The following is a 24,968-nucleotide window of genomic DNA, read 5'->3' on the forward strand; positions in this document are numbered from 1 at the left end:
CAAACCTGAAGTTCCAGTTCTGATGATTTGTTGTGTGTTCTTGCTTGGGCCGGTCTTTGGATTGCTTTAGCCTGTAGGGTTTTGTTTTATGGTGTTAGGAAGTAACCCCACCACAACCAATAAGATGGCTGAGTCCTTCTACACGCTGCTCAGATAGAAATCCTCAACTCTTACAGTGTCTGATGTTATAAATGTTGACCCTTAAAACTTGAAGCTCCCTGGCTGAAGAAATGAGTCTGCAGTTAAGAGCACTGGCTGTCCTTATAAAGGACTCAAATTCAATTCCCAATACCCATATGATGGCTCACAACCATCTGTAACTTCAGTTCCTGGGGATCTGACACCCTGTTCTGACCTCCTTGAGCACTGCATGGTGCGTTCACACCTGTGGGCAAAACACCCATATGGATAGATTAAAAAAATGAAAAGACTTGGCACTCTCTGGAACTTGTCTAGCAATCTCTGCCTTTGGTTTCTCGGCTGCCTGTCACTTGTCACTTCTGTTCCCAGTCACTCTAGAACTCACTAGCTGCCTTTTATCACTGTCTTCACTGCTATAGCCACTCGGCATGTCTTCATATTACCAGCTCAGTCCACCATACTATTAATCCAGGTGGATAGACCACTGGAGAAATCTTACAATGGGACTAATGTTACAACACAACTGTACATTGTACAGCACAGGAGGGTGTCTCCTGGCTGACTTAAAAGTGAGGGGCACCTGCTTAGAATGCCAGAATGTCAGAGGGTAAACAAGAATGTTTGCTGTCCTTAGTACAGCCCTCCATGCAAATGAAGCATTAAATTTACACTATGGTACAGTGGGTTGTGGAAATGGACTACCATGTTTGCACCAATAACCAAACAGTTGCTTATTCAAATAAAGGGCCATGTTTCTTCACAAGTCACAGGCAGTTTTTGTTTGGCTACCTGGAGAACTGTACCCACTCAAGACAGGTGAAAATGGCTGGTCAGAGTATGGTGGCAGCACCTTTAATCCCAGCAACTCAGGAGGCAGAGACACCTTCTCTTCTTTTTTAAAAGTTTCTTGGGCATGTGATGATCAAAATCATGACATAAAGTGTTTGAAAAGTTTGGGCTGGAATAGTGCCTTCAGGATCTAGTGTATTCTGGAAAAAATGGGCTGGAAAAGAGTGGTTGGCTGGGCAGCTTCCTCAGGGCATCCTTGGGGTGTCTAAATTAGGTGTGAGTGGGAGAACTTTGGGCAGCTGCTTCGTTGATAGTTCTCTCAGGACATCCAAGCACCTGGGAAAGGTCTAATAATTGTCAGTGAAGGAGTCAACTCACCCTGGCATAAACATCTTATACTAAAGAAAAAAAGCATTAAAAGAGGAGTTTATAATTAAAAACCTGCCATTCACATTAATAGCGCTTAAGAATCTGACGGTTCCCAGTCAAACCTGGCCAGGGCAGGAAATGCCTGCCCTGGGGGAACCTAACCTGTGACACAGACGGAAGTTGGTGGGTGAAACTCAGCCGCCGACAAGCGTAGCTTGTAGCCAATAGAAAACGAAGTCTTTTCGCTTCAACCAATGGCGTACTAATAAGGGCGGGTCCTGGAGAGCGGCCTAGTAACGGCCGCGTGGTAACCCAGGCGCCTGGCGTGCCGTAGTTCCTAGTCTCCACGCAGGTTGTGGCTGCACACACTCGTCAAAATGAAGATTGAGGAGGTGAAGAGCACCACGAAGACGCAACGCATTGCCTCCCACAGCCACGTGAAGGGGCTGGGGCTGGATGAGAGCGGCCTGGCCAAGCAGGCGGCTTCGGGGCTCGTGGGCCAGGAGAACGCGAGAGAGGTGGGCGTGGGGCGTGTGCACGCGGTGTGGGCGGCGGGACCAGGTCTCACTAAGATTTGTCTGAGAAGTGAGGATCACATTAGCCAGCAAGGGTCACGGCAGGCAAATTAGGCCTCACCGGAAACACAGTGGAAAGCTGTGGGATTAAATGTAGAATTGACTAAATTTTCGGAGTTGATATGGGTTCTTTAGGCCTGGGAGCTGATCTGTTAAGTGGAGCGGTGAGGAGGAACACTATGACCTATTCCCCATCCAAGCACTCTAGCTTTTCCAGTTCAGTCTTCTTAAAGTCATTGGAAGTTATGCCAGGTCTTTCGATCGGTTCTGTTTTGCACACGAAGAAATTAAAGGTGGGCCAGGTCGCTTAACCACCTGCCAGTTCAGCAGTAATGAGGCTGGTATTCTCCCGACCCCACCCCAAATGATTACTCTTCCCATTTCCTCAGACTGCTCCACTTTGATCCCTGCAGAGACTCAGTATCTACAAAAACTTGCTGTTTATATGTGGTGAAGACTGCTTTCCCAGCCTCAAGAGCATCATCTATCCAAAAGGGAAACGTTTGACCCTAGCTCACTTGCATCTTTTTTTGCAAGCAATAGTTTAATGCTTTCTATTTGTCAGGCGGCTTTATTGTCTGTTATTTCATTTCTGTCTAATAAACCTCACTTTGGTCTGATGTTTCTAAGCACACAGAAACATTGACATGTTTGCACACTAAATCCCAGTGTGCCAAAATTCTACAGTTAACATTTTACAGTGATGCTTTATGGTATATCTGTTCATGTATGTCTACCGTCACAAGTCAGAGTAAACTGTGGACATCAGCCCACTTTGCACATAAGCCCTTCCTTGTGGGTACAGTTGTTTTGAACACTCGGAGTCAGATGAGTAATAGGTGTTAGGTAAAATAAATCTGAGGACACTCACCTCAAGTGAAATGGCCAGGATAGATACTGGATTGTATGTGACTTCAGAGTCTGTTCTAGACCTGCCTCTGCACTGGGTTCTTGTTTGGCCAATCACGCTAGCAGCCTCCCTGGTACTCAGTATCTTCACCCTTATTATTATTGTCATTAGCTGGTATTTATTTATTTTTTTTATTTTTTATTTTTTTGATTCAATAAAGTTTTATTTTCCCAAATGTACAGCTGATTCAATCTGTTTATGCATCTTCACCAGCAGCTGGGGCATCTCCACCCTTTGTGTTTCTGGTGTAAATTACTTGGGCTCTGTGCTTTGAAACCAGCTTGATAAGTCCTTTACTAAGTAGCTCCTGAAGGGCTGCCCTGGCCAAGGAACCTCGAATCTTCAGTCTCTCGGAGACCACAGCTGGAGTAATAAGCTTATAGTTGGGAACTTCCTTACAAAGTTTGTCGTAAGTAGCTTTGTCAAACAGGACGAGATTGTTCAGCTTGTCCCGAACTTTGCCTTTGGACCACTTCTTCTTTTTGGCCTTGCCACCAGATTTATTTACTGGGTCCTTGTCTTTTTTGGCCGACTTTCCGGCATCCTTCTTCTTCTTGTCGTCTTTGGGCGGCATGGCGAAACTCAGAGAGTAGTGTGGACCACTGCAGCCACACTCTGGTATTTATTTTTGTATGTTTGTTTTCACGACAGGGTCTCACTTTTAGCTCTGGCTGTCCTGAGACTCTGTAGACCCTGCTGGCCTTGAGTTCACAGGGATCCATCCGCCTCTGCCTCCTGAGTGCTGAGATTAAAGGCGTGGGCCTTTACTATGCACCTGGCTTCCTTAGCTGGTATCTCTTTCTTTTCCTATTTGACACAATGTGTGCGTAGGCTGTGCAGTCATAGGCCTGCCATGGTGTTTGGGTAGAGGTCAGAGGTTCCTCCTTCCATTGTGGGATCCAGGGATTGAACTAAGGTTTACACTGCAGGTGCTTTTTACCCACTGAGCATCTCACCAGCTCTTTCCAACTCTTATTGGTTGGATTCATAGCACACCCTTTTTGTTTAGATAATGTTGCCGTAGCCAAACTGGCCTGGAATGCACAGCCCTGCTGCTTTTGTTAAGTACTAGGTCTGTGTTGGCTCCTGCCTGCCTCAACCTCCCCTTTCCCTTCTGTTCACTATACTTTGGTAGCTGCAGCATGTTGACCCTTAGACATATCAAACTTGTACTTTGGTTATTTTCAATTTGCAATTTTTGCCTGAAATGTAGATTTCTGCCCGGGGCTTCAAATGTTACATACAAGGTTATGAGAAAGCCCCCTCCGCCCCAGCTCTCCCTAGCTGCTCAGTGTCTCATTTTGCTTCTCTCTTTGTGGGAGCCATCATATGGCATGAGCTAGAGCACGTGGCTCACCCCCACCGCTCCACCCCACAGCAGTGGTGTCCTGTCAGAAGAGCATCGGAACTGTGTGGACCAAGCCCTGAACTGTTTCTACCATGAAGCATTTTAAGATTGACTGATTGTTTCTTTCTGTTTTGTGCAGGCATGTGGTGTCATAGTCGAATTAATCAAAAGCAAGAAAATGGCTGGAAGAGCTGTCTTGTTGGCAGGGCCTCCTGGAACTGGCAAGGTATTCATTCATTTTCTCTCTCTCTCTTTTTTTTTTTTTTTTTTTTTTTCCTTTTCTTTCCCTTTTTTTCTGGAGCTGGGGACCGAACCCAGGGCCTTGCGCTTGCTAGGCAAGCGCTCTACCACTGAGCTAGATCCCCAACCCCCATTTTCTCTCTTTTTTAAACTACCCAAGAGAATGATATTGATGTTTAAATCCAGTTAAATTCATGTCTTTTTTTTTTAAAGATTTATTCATTTATTATATATAAGTCCACTGTAACTGTCTTCAGATACACACGAGGTACAGACAAGGGCATCAGATCTCTTTACAGATGGTTATGAGCCACCATGTGGTTGCTGGGAATTGAACTCAGGACCTCTGGAAGAGCAGACAGTGCTCTTAACCACTGAGCCATCTCTCCAGCCCTAAATTCATGTCTTAACTAGTCTCTGTCTAGATAGACTGGTTAAATGAATGTTTTAAAAACCAGTGTTCAGGGTTGAGGATTTAGCTCAGTGGTAGAGCTCTTGCCTAGCAAGCGCAAGGCCCTGGGTTTGGTCCTCAGCTCTGGAAAAAACAAAAACAAAACAAAACAAAACAAAAAAACCAGTGTTCAATAATACAATTTAGCATATAAAATCTATGGTCTAAAATTACCCTGGCCTACCTTCAGAGCAGAGAGTAAAGTCCTCGGAGGACCTCATTGTCTCTAGAATGTTTCTACTGTCTCTTTCAAGTCTTCTTTGCTTTGCTAGGAAGTAACCTTTCTGCTGATCTGAGTCTCAAAAAATAACCAGTGATATCTTTTCTTAAAAAGATTTCTTCGGGGTTGGGATTTAGCTCAGTGGTAGAGCGCTTGCCTAGCAAGCACAAGGCCCTGGGTTCGGTCCCCAGCTCCGAAAAAAGGGAAAAAAAAAAAGATTTCTTCATTTCTTATATATAAGTACACTGTAGCTGTCTTCAGACACACCAGGAGAGGGAATCAGATCCCATTACAGATGGATGTGAACCACCATGTGGTTGCTGGGAATTGAACTCAGGACCTCTGGAAGAGCAGTCAGTGCTCCTAACCACTGAGCCGTCTCTCCAGGCCCAGTGATATCTTTTTGAGGTTGCTTATTCTGCCTCTCCTTGTGTCCTGTGAGGGGTGGTAAGGGACAAAGAAGCGAAATGCTTTTTTATCTTTAAGAGGCTTGCAGTCCGCTGGCGAGAAAAGGGAGTCATGACAATAACAAAGGGGTCCTGCTGAGTGCTGACTGAGGGATCCTGACCAATCCTGAATGCAGCTGGTGCTGATCAGGAGGCAGCACAGTAGCTGGGAAAGCTGGAGGGCCTGACGCTTGTTGTTTGCCTTTAAAAGATGTGGAAAGAGTGGCCTTGCAGGGAAGAAAAGGGCTTTCTAGGCAGGGGACACAGTGTTTGAGATTGTGAGTGGACACACACACACACACACACACACACACACACACCACAGTGCATATATAGAGGTCAGAGGATATCTTTCAAGAGTTGGTTCTCTCCTTCCATTGTAGTGTCTGGAAATCAAACTCTGGTTTCCATGCTTGTGTGGCAAGTGCTTCTACCTGCTGAGGCACCTTGCTGACCCCACCCCCACTTTTTTTTTTTTTTTTTTGAGACAGTCTCTCTCATGTATTCCAACCTGACCTCAAACTTGATGTGTAGCCAGGCTGCCCTTGAACTGCTGCTCATCCTGCTCTTCCCTCAAGTGCCAGGATTGTAGGTGACTGTCACCATGCCTGACTGGTGGGATACTCAAAAGTCACCAGAGTACCTAGTCTGAGCCTCAGTTCTTCACAGGGGCCACAGAGACCAGGCACCTGGGCTTGTGTGTGTTAAAAATAGGCTCGTTCATTCTTCCCACACCTCACCCACCACAGTTTGTAAGTCAGTGGTGAGAACAACTAATTCTTACTTTGAAATCATAACTGTTGAATAGGGGGTGTGTAGCCCTGGCTGTCTTAGAACTAAGTATGCAGACCAGGCTGGTTCTGAACAGAGATCCACCTCCTGCTTCACGAGTGCTGGGATTAAAGACGTGTGTCACCTGCAGGGCTGTCTTACCCAGGGGTCTTCCTGAAGAGGGAAGAGCTGTGTGAGTAAGTAGATTGAACCATTCACAGTGAGCTCAGTGGGCTACACAGGCAGCATCTGCTTGTCCATGGCCTGGGCGTCTGCTTATCATGTCTTCTTGTCTTCCCTCTCTGTCTGGTTGCTTTCCTAAAGTGCATTGGCTGGAAGTTTCTTTTATAGCTTTGTTAGTGGAAAAGACCCTGTTCTCCATGTTTGGTGGTGGTTGTTATTTGAGACAAGGTTTCCTGTAGCCCAGGCTGGCCTCAGACGTGAAGATAATGTGCATGTCTCTACTGTTGTCAGCTGGAAATCCTCCTGCCTCATCCTCAGCTGAGATTACAGGCATGACTGCAGGCCTAGTCTAGCCTTGTGTTGAGAATGCTTGTGCCAGGTACAGTACTCTGTTAGTGTTTCTTTGTTCTGTTAGAACTCTGATATGAGTGTTTCCTTTTCCTTCTGGATGGTTTGGAGATGTTTTTGATTTAGTGCTTCATTATACATGAGGCAAGGTAGTTTTTTTTCTGTCTTGATGTGAATTGTGCTTTCTTAAACATCAGTATGAGGCCTCTGATCTGTTCTGGAACATCCTCAGCTCTTTCCTTTGCCCACTTTCTTTGTTGAAGTCGAAGGTGGAATGTGGATTTCCAGCCTACCCTTGGCATCTCCGTGCTAATGGCCAGGCAGGATGCTGAACGTCTTATAGAGACTGTGACTGGATGGAACCCTCTGTCCCCAGTGTCAGTTGGACTAAAGGTGTGAAGTGGGAGGAGTGGGATTGACAGACTCGTCTGGTGGACTTGTCTGTGCCTCATAGCTTGGAGATGATTATATTTTTTGGTATTTGCTGTTTCTTTATTTCTGAGCCATTTGAAAATGGGTGCCCTGCTATTTACACAGCATCGACATCTTACCTCCAACTCTCTCCTCCTGCTAATGTGACATTTATGTTAGCATTTCTTTTCGTTTTTATAAACTAAAAATATCTGACTGAGAAGGATTAGAAGCAGGGCTAGGAAGAGAATGGTCTCAGGAGCATACCTTTCAAGGAAGGTGTGGGAGCCTTGTCCGCTGCCTGGTGGGGTTGAGTTCGAACTTAACTGATGCTTTTTGCTTTTGCAGTGCTGGGGGGTTGACCCCAGGACTTTGTGCATTTCAACAGTGGCTCTGCCACTGAACTACCCTTCTGAGAAAGGGTCTCACTGACTTGCTCCCCAGTGGTAAGAAACTCCTTCTGTAGCCCAGGCTGGCCTTGATTTTTGTGTTCTCTTATCTCAGCTTCTCAAGCTGGGATTACAGGCATGTGTGCCTTGGTACTCAGTAGGACTCTGTGTTCATAAATACCAAAGTTGACTTTTGTTTTGTTTTCTTTTGATTTTTAAATGAAAATGACAGCCTAGGAGATGGCGCAGTAGGAAACCTGCTTGTTCCACATGCATGGTGGTCTAAGTGGCAGCCCTTTCCTCTGACTCTAGTGCTGAGGAGGCAGGGACAAGTCAGGGGGACCAGTGACGTCCTCGCTCAGAAGTTAAGGTGGAGGTGACTCATCAGTTAGGGCACTTGCTGACCTCCCAGAGTACTGAGTTTGGTTTTAGCACTCACAGTGGGCACATTGCAAGTGTCTGAAACCCCAACTCCAGGGGACTGGATGCTCTTGGTGTCTGTGGACATGTGAATACATGTAGTGTACTTATAGACGCAGATGTGTACACATTAAAAAAAGAAAGGTAGAGAGTGACTGAGGAAGATACCCAGGGTCAGCCTCTGGCCTCTACACACATGTGCACCCCCCCACATACATATATACACACAGTCACGTGTAGACATGTCATATGTGTGATATGTAGAAAAGAGTGTTCTTCAAGTTCTTTCAGTTTTCCCCTTCTGTTATAAACTTCAGACTACCTGCTTTGTACATGTCTAGTGGCCCTGGAAAGAGAAAATAAAAACCTGCAGCAGTAACATCTGTGTTTATCTTCCTTTCATTTAGAAAAGTTGCTGTCTCTATCACTTTGCTTTGTTGTCTCTTAATGATGCTGACGTTTAAAGAGTTACCTTGCTTACTCTGGGCGGCGGTGTGTATCCGCCGTGGCTGCTGGTGGAGGTCGGGGACCCCTTTGGAGCTGGTTTTCTTCTCCCTTCATGTGGACACAAGGGATCAGAGACTCAGCAGTGCCTGTATCTCCTGAGCCATCTCTCCAACCCAACACTGCTCCCCACCCCACCCCCAGTTCTCTATGTAGCCCCAGCTGTCCTAGAACTCACTCTGTAGACCAGGCTGGCCCCCAACTCAGATACCCACCTGCCTCTGCCTCCCTAGTGTGGGACCACAGGTGTGTGTCACCACCTCCCAGCATCACTGACATTTGTGAAATGTCTGGAGCTTTTGCTTTGTTGAAGTCTTCATGGCTGTCCTGTGGTGCCTCTCTGACTCTTGTCTCTGACCCCAAACCAACAAGTTTTTTGGTGGGGGGTTGTTTTGTTTTTTTTCCCCCTTTCAAAATCTGTCTTGGGGTGGGAGACACTCTGTGCCTTATTTAGGAAAATGCACCCCAAACACCCCCTCTTTATTTTACTTGTGGAGTTGGGTATGGCAAATCTAAGGGGCTTCTTGCGAAAAGTTTCCCCAGACTGTGTGCTTCCTGAGGGGCCTTGCTCTGTAGGTTTCTGGACTATGGAGTCTAGCGCAGTTGGTGTGTGTGCATGTGCGTGTGCGTGCGTGTGTTTTCATGCCTTGTACCTCAGGTAGATTGCCTGGTGGCTTGTCTCTTTTGCCTTTCTATGATCCTGTTCCTGCTTCTATTCAGGGGTTTCTGTTGCTGTGTGTTGTCAGTAGCTACAGACTCTGCAGACTTTCATGTAGAAGTTGTCCATGGTTCTTGTATGTCTGTGTGCTTTGTGGACCCCTGGGTTTTTTGTGGAGTTGGTGCCATGTGTCTCCCGTGTGAATCTTTCATTCCTGTGTGATACTGAGACAGTTTTTCTCCCAGGAAATGTGAAGAACTCAGTCCTTGGCCTCACTTTGTAAGCTTTTCTGATGTGCAAAGCTTGAAGGCATGTGCTGTCTGAGGAGAGATTGGTGGTGCGCCTGAAGATGAGGCTGCTTCCCTTCACGGGAAGGCAGGGCACCCTTATTGTGATGTGCAGCTCTGTTCCTGAAGACCTCCTGCTGTTGACAGTGGGACTAAGTGCTTGGACCCTTGAAAGGAGCCCTTCGGATGAGATTGAAGTAAACCTGCTCAGCCTTCTTTCAGGAACAGCTTCATGCCAGTCACATGGTGTGCTCACACAAGGGAAAATAGGGCTCTGGGCAGTGCTTGCATCCTGGCTGTCTGGCCTTGAGTAACCTCTGCATTTCAGTTTCTTAATCTATAAACTACAAGCCAGGACCCAGGCACAAAGGTGCACACCTGCAGTCCTAGCACTCAGGCAGTTGAGGCAGGAGTACCAGGCCAGCCTGAGCTAGGAAGTGAGTGCTAGGCCATCCTGAGCTAGGAAGCGAGTGCTGGGCCAGCTATGTGGTAATTTGCTACCAAATTCTACCTGTTGAAACCAAAACCCCATCAAAACAAACAACAACAAAGCAAAACCCCAAACCAAAGCACACAGATGCAAAGTAGAAGATGAAGTTGATGGCTTCCTGGGGGGCTGTGAGCTATTTACAGGGGTGGACAGGAGGGCTAAGCAGACACCTTCTGGGCTTTCCTTCTAGGGCCCTTCTCCAAGAGGAAACTGGAAGTGCCCCTGCAGTGTCCCTGTCTGATCACACCAAGCATAGCGATGGCCATTTCTGAATTAGGCTGGAAGGAAAGGGGCTAGGGAAGTGCATGAGGGCACTCTTGGACATCTGAGGCCAAGGATGGAGAACTGAGGTCTGTGGAACTAGTTAGAAGAGACAGAGTGACTAGGAAACAGGCAGAATTAGGGTAGGAGGTGGACAAACCTGGCCCCTACCCATGTCTCATGTCAGAATGCAGTCCTCTCTTCCTACCCCGTCATAGTCCAGACATCTCTCCCTTGCTTCTAGAATATCAGCATTGCTGTTGTCTGCTCTGGGCTCACAACAGTGTGCTTGGGCTGAGGCAGTGGCAGGTGTGTTCCCAGACGCTCTAGGACTGAGGGGGCTGCAGTAGGGAGGCACCTGCTGCTGCTGGCTGATGAGAAGTACGTGGAACCAGTTTGTGGGCAACTTGTTTGCTACGTGAGAGCTAGCCTAGTACTTCACTCTTTTGTGTGACTGACCGGGTCTCCACTGCTGCCCAGTGCTGGGGTTACTGCAGCAGAGTTAGCAGTACTGTACAGTGTCTGTCTCATGGGCTACTTTATGCACTTCACTGTGTGTTCACTGCTGCCAAATTCTACTGTCCCGAAACTGTCATCAAGGGACTGAAAGGAGTAAGAGCACCACTGGCAGGTCGCTCACCATGCAGCTTCAGAGTTCTCTCTAGTCAGGTCTCCAGCTTCAGAGGCTGAGGATCTGTGAATGCTCTCAGCCGCTCTTGGGCATTTGCCTTTCATGCTTGGTTTTCTGCAGGTCTCTCCCATGTCTGGTGTTGCTTAGCCTCTGTCCACTGTGGCTGGGTTACCAGAAGCCCTTTGTGTTTCTGTACAGAGCATGCTAAGGTGTCACAAAAGTCTGCTCAAGGTTACGTTCTTTTATGAGCCATTTAACATAAAGTGGACATTGAGTGAGGCCTTCCTTCAGTGCTGATTTCTGCTGGCCTCTAGGTTGGTGTTTGTGGGACAAACAGAAAGCAGTGTGTTGGGCCTCACAGTAGCCTGAGCAGACAGGCTGAGTGAGAATAGTCAGGAAGATGGTGCTATTTCTGATGAGAACCTGTTGTGAGACACCACTGCTAGTCCAAACGCACCTATTTCTAGGTTGTGGCACCCGGGCTGTGTACTTAACCCATCTTTGTTTCCTCCTTGGTAGAGTGGGGCAGACAGTAGAGTTGCTTAGATGTAAGGTTTGTGGGAAGCACTTGAAGTCAGGCCTTTACTGGGGAATAGCTTCTGAGTCTGATGGTGACACCAGGCAGGGTGTGATAGGCACGGCTTGTGCACAGAGACCCTCAGACACTGAAATATGCCTGCTGACGGTAGAGAATAGGACAGTACTGTTCCTGGCGGATGCTCTCTTAGTAACCCAATCTCTGAATGACCATTTCTAACTCTAAAGCAAGTCTTCTCTTTCTTGTCCTCTATAGACAGCCTTGGCCCTGGCTATTGCTCAGGAACTGGGCAGTAAAGTCCCTTTCTGCCCGATGGTGGGTAGTGAAGTATACTCAACTGAGATCAAGAAGACAGAGGTGCTGATGGAGAACTTCCGAAGGGCTATTGGTGAGTGTGGGGAGGGCGGCCGTCGGTGGGTGGTAAGTGTGGGGAGGTGGCTTTCTTCTCCGAGTGCCTTGAAGCTTCTTGGTTGTAGAGATGCCGTCTGACAACTTGTAGCTGTTTCTCTTTTAGCATTGTCAGTATGTTTGCAAGTTAATGACCAAACCTCAGTGTTCCAACCAAAGTACTTTAGCAGTAGGGCGCACGTGAGCCCCAGTTATGGCCCTTGGCTTCTTCACATGGTAAAAATAGACGTAAGTCAAGATCAGAGGATAACTTGGAGGTAGAGTATGGTTTCATAGGCAGAGCTCCAGGTTTGATCTCAACACCAAACTCCTCAGGGAAAGCTGTGGGATACAGTGATTTTTTTTTTTTTGGTTCTTTTTTTCGGAGCTGGGGACCGAACCCAGGGCCTTGCGCTTCCTAGGTAAGCACTCTCTACCACTGAGCTAAATCCCCAGCCCGTGATTTTTTTTTTTAAAGATTTATTTATTATATATAAGTACACTGTCTTCAAACACACCAGAAGAGGGCGTCAGATCTCATTACAGAGGGTTGTGAGCCACCATGTGGTTGCTGGGATTTGAACTCAGGACCTCTGGAAGAGCAGTCAGTGCTCTTAACTGCTGAGCCATCTCTCCAGCCCTACAGTGATTTTTGAGTAGGATCTCACTATGTAGTTTTGGTTGGCCTGGCTTGCTATGTAGACCAGGCTGGCCCCAAACTCACAGAGATTCCCCTGCCTCTGCTTATGCCTAAAGAAATCTTTTTTTTTTTTTTTTTTTTTTTTTTTGGTTCTTTTTTTCGGAGCTGGGGACCGAACCCAGGGCCTTGCGCTTCCTAGGTAAGCACTCTACCACTGAGCTAAATCCCTAGCCCCAAGAAATCTTTTTAAATCCATATACACATGTGCATCAGGCTTTTCAGTGCCTGTGTCTAGCTTTTGAAAGTGACTGTCCGTTCAATAGGTTTTTGTGTGTAGCCCTTACTGTCTTGGAACTCACTCTGTAGACCTGACTGGCCCTGAACTCGGATCCACCTGCCTTTGTTTCTTGAGATTAAAGGCCTGAGCCACCACACGGCCCATTGAATAGGTTTGACTCGAGTCACTCATTGTGTGCCCAGCTGCCAGTGCCTGGCCCTCAGTGGTAGGCCTGTCCAAGCAAGGACACTGGGGACTGATGCCAGCCACTTAGGGCCTACGCTGCCACCACAGTGTCAGGCTGTTCGTTTCCATAGCCAGGCTTCTCTGTCTTCACTGGCGTTTGGAGAAACACTCTTAGAAAGTTAGTTAACTTGGCTAGTGTTATGACTAGTAAGGGCCAGAGCTGAGTGGAGCTCAGGTCTGCCTGCTGTCTGTATCCCGGGCTTGGAGACAGGCTATAATGACCTCCCCGAGTTAACTCTCATCCATAGGGTTTCCAGGGTGATCTTTAAGCCTAGCGTCTGTTGGTCTAGTGTTAGTTATGGCCTCAGTTTCTGTAAATTGCTATGGGAATGTAGGCTCTAACTATGGCGGTGGCCCATTTATGAAGGTGGACATTTAGGTGGATTTTTGGGTTTTGCTGTTCAAAGACAGGTTGCTCAGAGCACGATCAAGTGTCTGAAACATCTGTGTCCCTCCCTCACTGCTGAGAACAGGTGTGGACAGAGACACCTGTTCCAGGTTGCCAAACTCTGTGTGCAGTATGTACAAGTGTGTGTACAGAGGCCGGAGGAGGATGCTGTGTGTCCTACTGTGTCACTCTGCTCTGTTTTCTTCAGACAGGTTACTGAGCCTGGAACTAGGCTGCTGGCCATTAGACCTCAGGGATCTTTTTGTCCCTACCCCACCCTCTCAGTGCTGTGATTATAGGCCCTTGTCACCAAGCCCAGCTTCTTACATTGTGCTGGAGTCCAGACTCAGTTCTCTGTCCTACTGAGCCACCTCCCTACCTCCCAGAAAAGCACCCCACTCCCTAACCCCCAGACAGAGTTTTTCTGTGTAGTCCCCTGGCTATCCTGCAACTTTGTAGACTAGTCTGACCTTGAACTCATTGAGTTCTGGAATTAAAGGTGTGTAGCTAAAAGTACTTTTTTTCTTTTAAAAATATTTAATATTATTACTGGGGTGGGGTGCATGATGTATGTGTAGGCAGCATGCATGCTGTGGCAGGCAAACAGAGGTTAGAACAGCTTTGTGGAGTTGGTTTTCTCTATATCTTTACATCTCTTCTAGGATTCAATTCAGGTTGCTGCTAGCACAGGAACCCCTTTACCTAAGCCATCTCGCCAGCGCCCCCCCCCCCAAAGTAATTCTTTCTGTTTTCTTTTTAAGTCTTGATGGTGTGTGTGTGTGCGCGCGCAAGTGTGTGTGATAAGAATTATTAAGGGAATGCACTGGACCACTAGAGGTAGGTAGGAAAGCAGAGGCTGAGGTGGTCTCTGCCATCGGCCAGGGTCAGGGCTTTGCCTTGAGTGTAAGCCAGAACAGTTAAGGGTAAGATGCCTGTGGGCTCTAGTCCAGCCCCGCAGTTCCCTTCATGGAGCGTGACAGAGGGAGACCCACTGAGGTCTGAGCAGGAGATGGTGCTGGAAGGGTGGGTAACCAGATTCAGGAGAAGTCCACGGTACACTTAGTCTTAGGGTTTATAGAAGGGTCGGTTGTGGGCACAGAGACGGGGGCAGGCGATGCCTGTGCTTGTGATTGAGATGATGGAAATACAAGGAGTGTGGGGATGGGCACAGTTGCTGGGGTACAGAGAGGAGTGTGAGTCTTTGTAGCCCCAGACCTGGCAGGTAGTGGCTGCTCCCTGAGGTTTCTTGGTTCATGAGAGAAGCAGATGGCCCTGAGGAAGATCAGAGTTTCAACAAAAGCTGTGTGATGCTGCCTCATCTTGCTGTGTTTCTTCTTGCACTATGAGAAAGTTCGTTTTTAGGTCTTTTGAGGGGTACAGGCCACACCCAGCGCCTGGGTGACTCCCATTTTAAGTCAGAAATATTGGTTTACATATTTAAAAGATACAAAACGGTTGGAGAGGCAGCTCAGTGGTTAGGAGCCTTGCTGTTCTTGTAAAGGACCTGAATTTGGTTCCCAGCACTCTCCCATGTCCACCTGTCATTCCAGTTCTGGAGCATGCAATGCCCTCTTGTGGCTCTGGACACCTCTACTATGTGGGCACACACAGAGACACATAGCCAAATAAGTAAAATAAACCTTTCAAGAACCTATAGAAGATTGTTTACTGGATACGAGCTGTTCCCTTCTGTAAGCAGCACAGTGAGACCAGAGTGAGCGGTGGAGTGGAGCTCATGTGGGTCATGTCCCAGTACCCATGACTGCTCGGTGCAGCCTTGGCGGATGACAGCTAAGGCTGTATGTAGTGTTCATTGGTGGGCCCCTTGCATCTGAGCTGTGTTCCTGTCCAGGTGAGCCATGTTGTGTGCTGCGCTGCGCTGCTCACTCTGCCTCAGTGCGCCCGTTGTCAGCTTCAACCCTGTTGGGTGTAGTGTGTCCCTTGGACTTCATGGTGGTCTGAACAGCAGCAGAGGTGGCCCATGGGCTCTCCAGGGCTGGAAATCTTCCTGAGAAGTAGTTTTTGTTCTTTTTGTTTGTGTTTTCCTTCCCTTCTTTGTGCCTTTTCCCCATCTCCCTTCCTCACTCCCTTTAATTTTTAAGATGGAGTCTCACTGTGTTGCCGTTTTGCCACAGTTGCTGAGCTTCCTTGCCGCAGCCTAGCAAGCAGCTGTAGCTGCGACACCCTGCCCATCACACTGCAGTCGTTAAGACTGGGCCAGTTACTGCTTTTTCCTTTTTCTGTGCTGCTGCTGTTCTCCCTCCCTCATTCTTTTTCTGTTTGAAACAGGACCTCACTTTATGCCTCCCTGGCCTTGACCTCATCCCCCTGCTTCTGCCTTCCTAACGCTGGATCGCAGGCCTTTCCCACACCCAGCTCCCTATACTTTCCTTAATTATTTAAATAGCAAATTATTACATTTGCTTTAAATATATCAATAGTCTTAAGTTTTAAAATTTATTTTAAGGGGTTAGGGATTTAGCTCAGCGGTAGAGCGCTTGCCTAGCGAGCGCAAGGCCCTGGGTTCGGTCCCCAGCTCCGAAAAAAAGAAAAAAGAAAAAAAAAAAGAAAAAATTATTTTAAAATGTTTTGCTGACATTGACAAAGTTTGAAATAAAAAGAGCCTCAGGCAGGAGCGTGACTCGGATGAACCATGTATTTTTATACAGATGAATCAATCACCTTAGCGCCTGGACGCAGTTTGGAGTTTCTGAGGTGGGGAGGGGGGCAGGGCTTACCCATTTGTTGATGGGAGCAAGGTAAAGAGAAGTTTCTCCATTCTTGAACATCATGAAAGGGCAGGCCATCGACTGTCTTCAGAAAGGAAGCCTGCTCATCCCCCTGCCCTGTGCCTCTGAATTCTGGTGAGGTTGGCAGAGGGGGTGGGGAGGAAACTGTAAACTGACCAGAAATGAAAAGCCAGGAGTCTGTGCTATTTCCTTGATGTGATGAAGGTCCCTGTCAGGGGTTCAGAAACCTGAGCCAGCAGATGAAAGCCGTCATTTGTGTCATTTCTGCCAGAGATAGCACCACTCGGCCTTTCTCCTAGCAAACAGCAGGTCTCATTGTCTGTCACCCACACCCTGCCTACTCGTCAGCACAGAACAGCAGTAACAAATAGAGGTTCCGGTGAGCGATGGGCGGCTGCTGCCCCTCCTACAGGAATTTTGGGTTGCAGTCAAGAGAGCTGCTCTCAGGATGTGTAAGATTTGTTGTAAGTGCACTCAAAAGGACAGTTCTGAATTGTCACAATCCTCTGCTGTACCCTGTTGGAAGCATTCTGTTCTCACTACTCTCAGCTGAGAATTCGGTAAATAAAGCAGCAGTGTGGCCTTTGCTTGGGGCTGTTCCAACACCTCCATTTGTAGGCTATCAGGTGGATGGTGGGAGAGCAGAGCTCTCCCCGACTGGATGATTGGAGTGTCTGTCCTGATTAGGTTTCTGGGAAAGAGCTGGCACCGAGCCTATGATAAGGTAATGGCCATATTTGAGATGGGAGGTGATAGAGAGCGTTCACACCCTGCCAGTGTGGCCTTTCGAGATTTCCATATCCGAGCAGGTAGCTGAGTGCCAGCCATTGGCATCCTTCGATCAGAAGCAGCCATCATGCCCACTCCTGTAAGAAGAATGGGCATTGTTTACTCTCTACATGGGGCTCTGCTGAGCTTGACTTAGGGTCTTCTGCAGAGCTTATGATATTTGGAGTGGATGGTGTGGTGCAAATGGGCTGAGGGATGGCAATGGGTCTGGAGGTGAGAACCGTGACTGCAGAGCCCGTAGAGGAGCAGAGCGACATCCTCGGTGGCGGCTGCTCCTCCCTCACCAGGTCCCACAGCTGTGCTCACGTATACTTTACCTTCTAAACTGACTTGGCTATTTTGTGCTAATGTGCAGAAGATTGCACAGAACATCCATGTTCTCAGTCTCTCCCTTCCACATGAGGCGTGGTCTTGACTTCTCACTCTGTAGAGAAGTCGCGCCTGCTTTTGGACTTCACATTTATTTTCTTCTGCCCTGATGGCGCCTTTCCCAGTGAGTTCTCTGTTTAAGATTCATCTATACTGCTGCATGTAACCATAACCTTTCCACTGCCAGGTGCCTGCGTGAGCGTGCCATAACTTCATTTTCTCTTCCACCGTGATCATTATTGCCTGTGCCGCTTAGTTACGCCTGTCGCCATGCTTCTGCCCCCGTACCTAAGGACGGTAGGCTATAGCAGATCATACCGTGCTCTTTACATTCCAACAAGCAGCAGGGAGACCGGAACGGAGCTTTTCAGAACTGAATTCTTGGTATCGCATTCCTTTCTACTGTTAGCATGCTGCCTGGAGGTTGGGGAGTAGTGTTTGCTTTTCTTTTAACTTCACCATGGAAAATGTACAGAAGTCATCAAATATGGCGTCACCAGCCTTAGCTCACAGTTGGATGGGCATAAGGCTTCATCAGCCCGCTTCAGGATTATTTTGAAGCACATTGTAGATAAGGCTTCCTGTGTGTGCGTGTGTGCATGTGCGTCACATGCACTTTCTCATTCCTTCCTAGTGAGGAGCTGAATCTTCTCTATATGGCATTCTGTTAACATTATTACAAGTTAAATTCAGGGCTGGACGTGACAGCACATATGTATAGTCCTAGGACTGGGGAAGAGGAGGCAGGAGGATTAAGAGTTCAAGATCAGGGCTGGAGAGATGGCTTAGCAGTTAAGAGCTGCTCTACCAGCGGACTCAGGTTCAATTCCCAGCACCATATAACAGCTCACAACTGTCTGTAACTCCAGTTCTAGGGGATCTGACCCCCTGACACACACACACAAACAGGCAGAATACCAATATACAAGTAACAAGTAAATAACTGCGTATGCTTGAGAGCGTGTTAGCTTGTACACACACCATGGTATGTGTATGGTCATCAGAACTAAATGTTGAGCCTTTTCCTTTCACCATTTGAGTTCCAGAGATCCAACAATCATGGGTGGTTAGGATAGTTCAGTGGTTAAAGATACACACCTAATTACCTTCAATCAACTCCCAGAATCCACTTGGTGGAAAGGGAGAAATGACTGACAACCTGTCTTCTGACCTCCACACATACACTCCTGTACCTACACACATGCGTGCCCAAACAAAATAAGTGTTTTTAAATTTTTTTTAGGTTGAAATCAGGGACCATGGGAGTGGCTGAGTCTCCTGCTACTCTGGCAGAAGACCTGAGTTTAGTTTCCTGTATTCATGCAGGGCAGCTCACAACTGTCTGTAAACCCAATTCAAGGGCACCCAATGCCCTTTTCTGACCTGCAGTCACACACATTATCTTCCCACAAACAAACATGCGTACATATAATTATTAAAGCAAAAGTAAATCCTTAAGGTTAAGCAATTGGTTCTTTCTCCTACTCTCCACACCACCTCCAGTTTGCATTTGTGCCTCTACTGTTTTTCTGTTCACTGTGATATCCTTAAGGTTGGTGTATTATATATGTTTATGGCTAAGAGTTTGGGGTTATAGATGTGTGAGAAAAATGTGGTGTCTGAGAAATGATTCCCCTCTCATGGCCCATTTGCCATCTCTTTCAGGGCTGCGGATAAAGGAGACTAAGGAGGTTTATGAAGGGGAGGTGACAGAGCTCACTCCCTGTGAGACAGAGAACCCCATGGGTGGGTATGGCAAAACTATCAGCCACGTGATCATAGGGCTCAAGACTGCCAAAGGAACCAAACAGCTGAAGGTGAGTGTGTGGGGCTCTTACCTTGACTTCCCAGTGTGTGTGGCTCTGGAGAAAGGTGTCTGGGTTCTGTGCACTGTGGCTGTGGGGCTGCATAGGTCATTGTAGGATGTCAAGTGACAGAACAGGACATGGTGCAGGACCTAGCTAGCCCTTGAAGATTCAGCAGCTGCAGCTGTTACTTCTCTTCCTTCTGGAATATGTACATATACAGTGAACTGCTGGGTAAGTGAGGAGCCTGCCTCTGCCGCCCCATATTCCACGCGATACTCCGTAGCCTAGGTCCCAGCCATCTGATGCACACAGTGAGCAGCGCCTAGGGGACTCTGTCCAACTTGTAGAGCAGACAGGTCCCGGGCTGCAGAATGTTAATGCAGCTCCTGATAGGCTTCCGTTGAAGCTCCAAGGCTGCAGTGTACTGAGTGGGCTTTGTGTCTGACTCTTGAGAATCTTCCTATCGTCCTTTAGGACACAGGCCGGGATGCTTGGGGTCAGAGCATAGACTTTAAAGTCAAAGGGAATCTTAGCTTTGTTGAACTCTTAACTCTTAGCTTTGTTTCTTCCGTACACAAAGTGGCATGGTCTCCAGGCAGCTGTTTGTTTGTTGACTTCGAGTGCTCATTGCTTATCTCACAGAGTCCTGGGGGTTAAACTTGTATCTGTCATAGCTCTGCATTAGTTATTAACATGATGACTGGTAAATGCCATCACACCCTCCTTGAGTGTGTTGGGCCTATGCTGACAGCTTCAGCAGATGCCTCACATCCTGTCAGCTCGTGTGTGTACACATACCAAAGCTCCTCTCTTAGAGGTAAATGGGCAGTGCTCACAGAGCCAGATAAGCCTGCATTAGCCCGCCCAGGGCACATGGCAGGCCGGCTCTGCTCTCAGCCATTATGTGTCTGCCTAGCAGCTTGCTGTACGACCCAAGAAGTCATTTGGGCTCTCAGGACTCAGCTTTTCATCGAAGCTGCTAGATCAACTGGGTAATTTCTGTCTCTACTCCACTCTGATGTTTCTGGTTCTGTGATTCTGTGAGGTTGTTTCTTGGTCACTGTTTTATGGAGAGCATAAAAATGTCACTTCTTCCAAGAGCCATTTCTCTTTTTCCTAACGGGGTTTTTCATCCCAGGAGCTTCCCGCGGCAGATCTGTCTGTTGAGCCCAGGGCTCAGGCTTTTCTGTACTCAGGAGGTTTCCTCATGGGAGGCATTACCTTTTCAGTAATCACAACTTCAGCCAGTTCATTTAGCTGAACTTAACCAGCGTAAAAGCACTTGAGAGGACTAACACACGGCACATTCTAAGTGTGTCTTATATTAAAGACCTGCAGTTGAAATCTGGCCTGTCCTAAGGCCACCCGACAGTTAATTGAGGAAAATAAGGGAAAGGTTTTTTTTTTTTTTTTTTTTAAGAAGTTCTAAATGTGTCTACTTCTAGATACTTGGAGCAAATGTAGATATGGTCTAGAAGAACCAGAAACTTAGTGGGTGGTCTAGTGTAAAGGACACGTCTCCATTTGTTCAAGGATTATGTGTTTAGTCTTCTGCCAGGCCTGTCTTGTACACGTAGCACTCACTGTCCTGCTACAGCAGTGCCTAGCTGGCCACCCCTCTCCCCCAGCAGCACGGTAAAGTCCTGCGCTGCAGCTGAGGTGGTGAGCGTTCCAGGGCTCCACTGAGGTCAAACTTAAAATAGAGTTCATTGCCTTTAAGGGATTTTAATATACAGTCGCACAGCCATCACCACAGTCTAAATATTTCCATCACCTCCAGAAGAAACCTCAAGCCACTGATGGTGCCCCCTAGCTCCACCCTTAGCCCAGGCAGCCACTAAACTCTTTTCTGTCTCTGTAGGTCTACTAGTTGTGGACATTTCACAGAAATGGAGCCTTAGAGTATGCTTTCCTATTTGGCTTCTACCTGGTGCTGGGTTTTTAACTCTTTAATTTTATTTAGAATAGAGCTCCAGGGGGCTGGAGAGATGGCTCAGTGATTAAGAGCACTGACTGCTCTTCCAGAGGTCCTGAGTTCAATTCCCAGCAACCACATGATGTCTTACAACCATCTGTAATGAGATCTGATGCCCTCTTCTGGTGTGTACTTAAATATAATAAATAAATGAATCTTTAGAATAGAGCTCCAGTCCCCCAAACCCCCAACCCCACTTCAACCACATATGTAACAGCTCTGTTTGAGGTTTACCCTTGAGAGATGTATCTATAAGAAGCTGTTTAGTAGCCAAGGGCATGGATCTGGGGAGCCCAGGGAAGCAACAGGCCTGTGCTCGCCAGTCTGCCTGTGCCCATGGCAGGCCCTGAGCACTGGTGTTTGACTCAGAGCCCGGGAGGGTCCTAGCTTGTGTCTCATTTTTAATTTTATGTATCCCTTATTGTGTCTTGGTGCTGTTTAGGAGATGAGGACACAAGGCTCTAGAATCATGAGCTTGTTAGGAAACCAGCCTGGTAAGCAGGTACTGGCAAGTTCTATGATAGAAAGGTCCAGGGCTACTTGAGGGCAGGAGAGGAGCATAGGACAGTTGAATAGAGAGGGACAGTAGGGCAGTTGGTTCTGTGGTCAGCATCATCCATATAAAGGCAGCCAGTGGGGCTGGGGATTTAGCTCAGTGGTAGAGCGCTTACCTAGGAAGCGCAAGGCCCTGGGTTCGGTCCCCAGCTCCGGAAAAAAAAAAAAATAAAATAAAGGCAGCCAGAGCCACCCTTAGGAACTCTATCTCTGCTCCTTTATGGCCTCTGAAGCTAAGGAGGGTGAGAGATGTCCTGGTGCCCTGTGACTGGCTTGTGGGTCCCCAAATCCCTCCTCTCTTGGACTATTCTCTTATCTAATCTGATATGCTCCTACTGCTAGATGCTCTTTGCAGTTGCTGGCCCTCTGGATACCCATGGAGAGGCACTTTGTAGCATGCTAGAAGAAAGCCAAATATGCCTTGCAGTTCTCTTTAGTCACCCTTGTCTTTTTTTTTTAGCTGGACCCCAGTATTTTTGAAAGTTTGCAGAAAGAACGAGTAGAGGCTGGAGATGTGATTTACATTGAAGCAAACAGTGGAGCTGTGAAGGTAATGCCCTTCTTGGGACAAAGCACTGGGCCTGATTTGTGTGTCAGAAAGACCCGGGTGCTGGAGGAGGGTGGGCACTGCCTGGTGCCATGCCATGGGAAGGGCAGAGTTGTCCCTCTGTGAATTATAAAGTTTCTTCTTCTTATCTTCACTCTTTAACCTTCTCATCGTGAAAACAGACAGTCTGTTAGAAATACTAAGACCTGTTTAGAGGGGGAGAACAGGGTGAGAGACCAAAACAACTTTAGTCAGTTTCAAATTGAAATGTGCAGTGTATTTAATCTTCCTTTATCTCTCTGGTATTTTCTCCCCAAGATATATGCATGTGGGGAGGAATGCGGCATTAGCTGGCATTCTTTTCGTATCTGATTCCCAGTGTCCTGTACAGTGTTGCTCACTGTTTAATGGATGAGCATAATACTTGATATCAAGCAGTAAATCACCCACCTACAAAAGAGTCTGAGCAGCTCCCTCTGTCTCCAGTTAATCTGCTGGATTTGCCCTTTATCGGGAATTGCGTATAGTTACGGGTGTTGGGGGGGACTCTGGAGAAAGTATTGGGTATCTGTAACCCGCCGATAGCTTCCTTCCCTTGGCAGAGGGTAGTGGGCACCCTGGGGTCGGGCACATTGGGGGATTGTCAAGGAGGCTGTCATTGTTCGGTTGCCGTTGGGAACCAACTCTATCTTATGAGCTCTCTCCCTTTGAAGACTGGGCAGTGAAAACCCTTACTGCATCTATGTCTCTCTGTCTGCAGAGGCAAGGCAGGTGTGACACCTATGCCACAGAGTTTGACCTTGAGGCTGAAGAGTATGTCCCTTTGCCAAAGGGAGATGTGCACAAGAAGAAGGAAATCATACAGGATGTGACCTTGCACGACTTGGACGTGGCCAATGCGCGGCCTCAGGTACTGCCGTGCTGCTGTGGGAAGCACACTCAGGCGCACACTTGCCTTGTGTCTGCAAGGAAGCTCTGGGGATGAATCGGCAAGGTCTTGCTGCCACTTTGGAGGCAGGCGCTCCTTTTCTGTCTGTGATGTTCAGCAATTAACATGGGCATGAGCTATGCAGGATCCTTTGTTCCCATTCTAGTGCACCAGTCACAGATGATTTCCTGGGCTATTTCTTCTTCCAGCCAAGCCTCCCGCCCTGAGCTAGCCAGCTTCCTCCTTGGCTTCTCTCCAGCAGTGACTCGCGCCTGGATGCTCTGGATATTACTGACAGGAGGGCATGAGCGCTGTGTGAACCCTCACAGGGTTTCTGAAAGCCTAGCACAAGTGTGACCTTCCCTCCACTTAGCAGGGCCTCACCACCTTTAGCTTTGAGCTGACCCAAGTCTGTGACTCTGGAGGGACAGTAGACACTTACACCTTGACTGATAAGTGTAGGAAAGGGTGTCACCCCATAGCCACAGTTCTGAGAAAAGCACGTGTGTTCCTTACTGGCGGCTTTTCTGGTTGTTGCATTGTCTTCATCCTTCTTAGGCCACCACTTCAGCAGCAGTGGAGAATGGGTCCTTTGGGGCTTTTTCAAGAGATTGTTGACATCAGTCTTAGATCAGCAAGTGCCTTCAGGAGGTAGATGTCTGTCTTCAAAGTGACCTCAAAAGCCTCTGCTTTAGGCTTAGTGTGGGGTCAGGAGCATGTAAGCAGTTGTGTGGGGACAGAGCATCAGTGGAGTAGCTTCCTGAAAGGAGGGGCCTTCCAGGAAGATGCCACAGACTGCCAAGGCTTTGAATCCTAGAAGAGCTCAGGAATAATGAATTTTAAAAAGATGGGGGTGGGGATTTAGCTCAGTGGTAGAGCGCTTGCCTAGCAAGTGCAAGGCCCTGGGTTCAGTCCCCAGCTCCGAAAAAAGGAAAAAAAAAAAAAAAAAGAAAAAAAAAAGATGGGGGTCAGGGATTTAGCTCAGTGGTAGAGCGCTTGCCTAGCAAGCGCAAGGCCCTGGGTTCGGTCCTCAGCTCTAGGAAAAAAAAAAAAAGAGTGCACTGGAGTCAAAAGATATGGCGGGAGAAGAGGTCACCCTGCCCACTCTACTCCCAGTGGAAAGAGTTCGTTTGATTCCTAGAGGTCTGGAGCCTATGAAAGTTCCTCTGTGTTTAGAAGCTTATCAAGGAAGCTGGGCATGAGGCCACAGGCCTTAATCCCAGCACCCAGCAGGCAGGGGCAGGTGGATCTCTGAGTTCACGGCTACCTGGTCCATAGAACAAGTTCCAGGACAGCCAGGGCTACACAGAGAAACCTTTCTCAAAAAGATGTACATACGAACATACATACATACATACATACATACATACATACATACATACATGAGAATATGTTTATTATGCTTTCCAGGGGACTTGTGTTGGCATCTCCAAGTGAGTTGACATTGGCGACTAATAAACAGCAGGGGAATATTAGGTTTGTAGCCTCTTTAGCATGGACACTCAGTCTTCTCTGGCTGACTGACTCTTCTCTTTCCCAGGGTGGGCAAGATATTCTGTCTATGATGGGCCAGTTGATGAAGCCAAAAAAGACAGAGATCACAGGTAAGAGCTGGTGATCTTCCTGCCCCCAGCGCATACAGCAGGATCAGAGCCCTGGGTGCCAAACTTGGTGACTCTTTGTGCACCTCTAAGCAAAATATGTGTGGGGATGGTGTCTTCCCTCCTCTGAGATCACAGCTTAAACCCTGCCATCTGTTTAGGCAGTAGTGCGCTCTCTGGTTCTGGGCACCTAGAGTTTCTGGTTCCTTTGGGGTCCTAGGGTGTTTGAGAAGGGGAGCAAACTCCTGCCGTACTTGTACCACCTTCTTCCCTCCACTCTGCTCCGCTCCGCTCCGCTCCAGTGTGGCCTCTATACTCTTCTTTCCCC

General features: G+C 47.7%; 2 protein-coding genes across 2 annotated transcripts in view; one reads left to right on the forward strand and one right to left on the reverse strand.

Moving 5' to 3' along the window:
- Window positions 1-1,646: 1,646 nt before the first annotated feature.
- The window catches only part of Ruvbl1 (RuvB-like AAA ATPase 1), a 34,917-nt gene continuing 11,595 nt past the window's right edge, over window positions 1,647-24,968 (forward strand). Inside the window, exons 1-7 of the mRNA NM_147177.1 lie at window positions 1,647-1,817; window positions 4,272-4,358; window positions 11,636-11,768; window positions 18,892-19,043; window positions 22,025-22,114; window positions 22,872-23,021; window positions 24,580-24,643. Of these exons, the coding sequence (NP_671706.1) occupies window positions 1,677-1,817; window positions 4,272-4,358; window positions 11,636-11,768; window positions 18,892-19,043; window positions 22,025-22,114; window positions 22,872-23,021; window positions 24,580-24,643 (817 nt within the window). The 5' untranslated portion in view covers window positions 1,647-1,676. The remainder of the gene's footprint in view (window positions 1,818-4,271; window positions 4,359-11,635; window positions 11,769-18,891; window positions 19,044-22,024; window positions 22,115-22,871; window positions 23,022-24,579; window positions 24,644-24,968) is intronic.
- Rps25l3 (ribosomal protein S25 like 3) lies at window positions 2,902-3,399 on the reverse strand. The gene is given in 1 exon segment (NM_001431882.1): window positions 2,902-3,399. A coding segment is annotated over 1 exon segment (378 nt). The 5' UTR covers window positions 3,359-3,399; the 3' UTR covers window positions 2,902-2,980.

This window comes from Rattus norvegicus, chromosome 4 (genome assembly GCF_021556685.1).
Source record: "Rattus norvegicus strain SHRSP/BbbUtx chromosome 4, alternate assembly SHRSP_T2T, whole genome shotgun sequence".
Taxonomy (NCBI): Eukaryota; Metazoa; Chordata; class Mammalia; order Rodentia; family Muridae; genus Rattus; species Rattus norvegicus.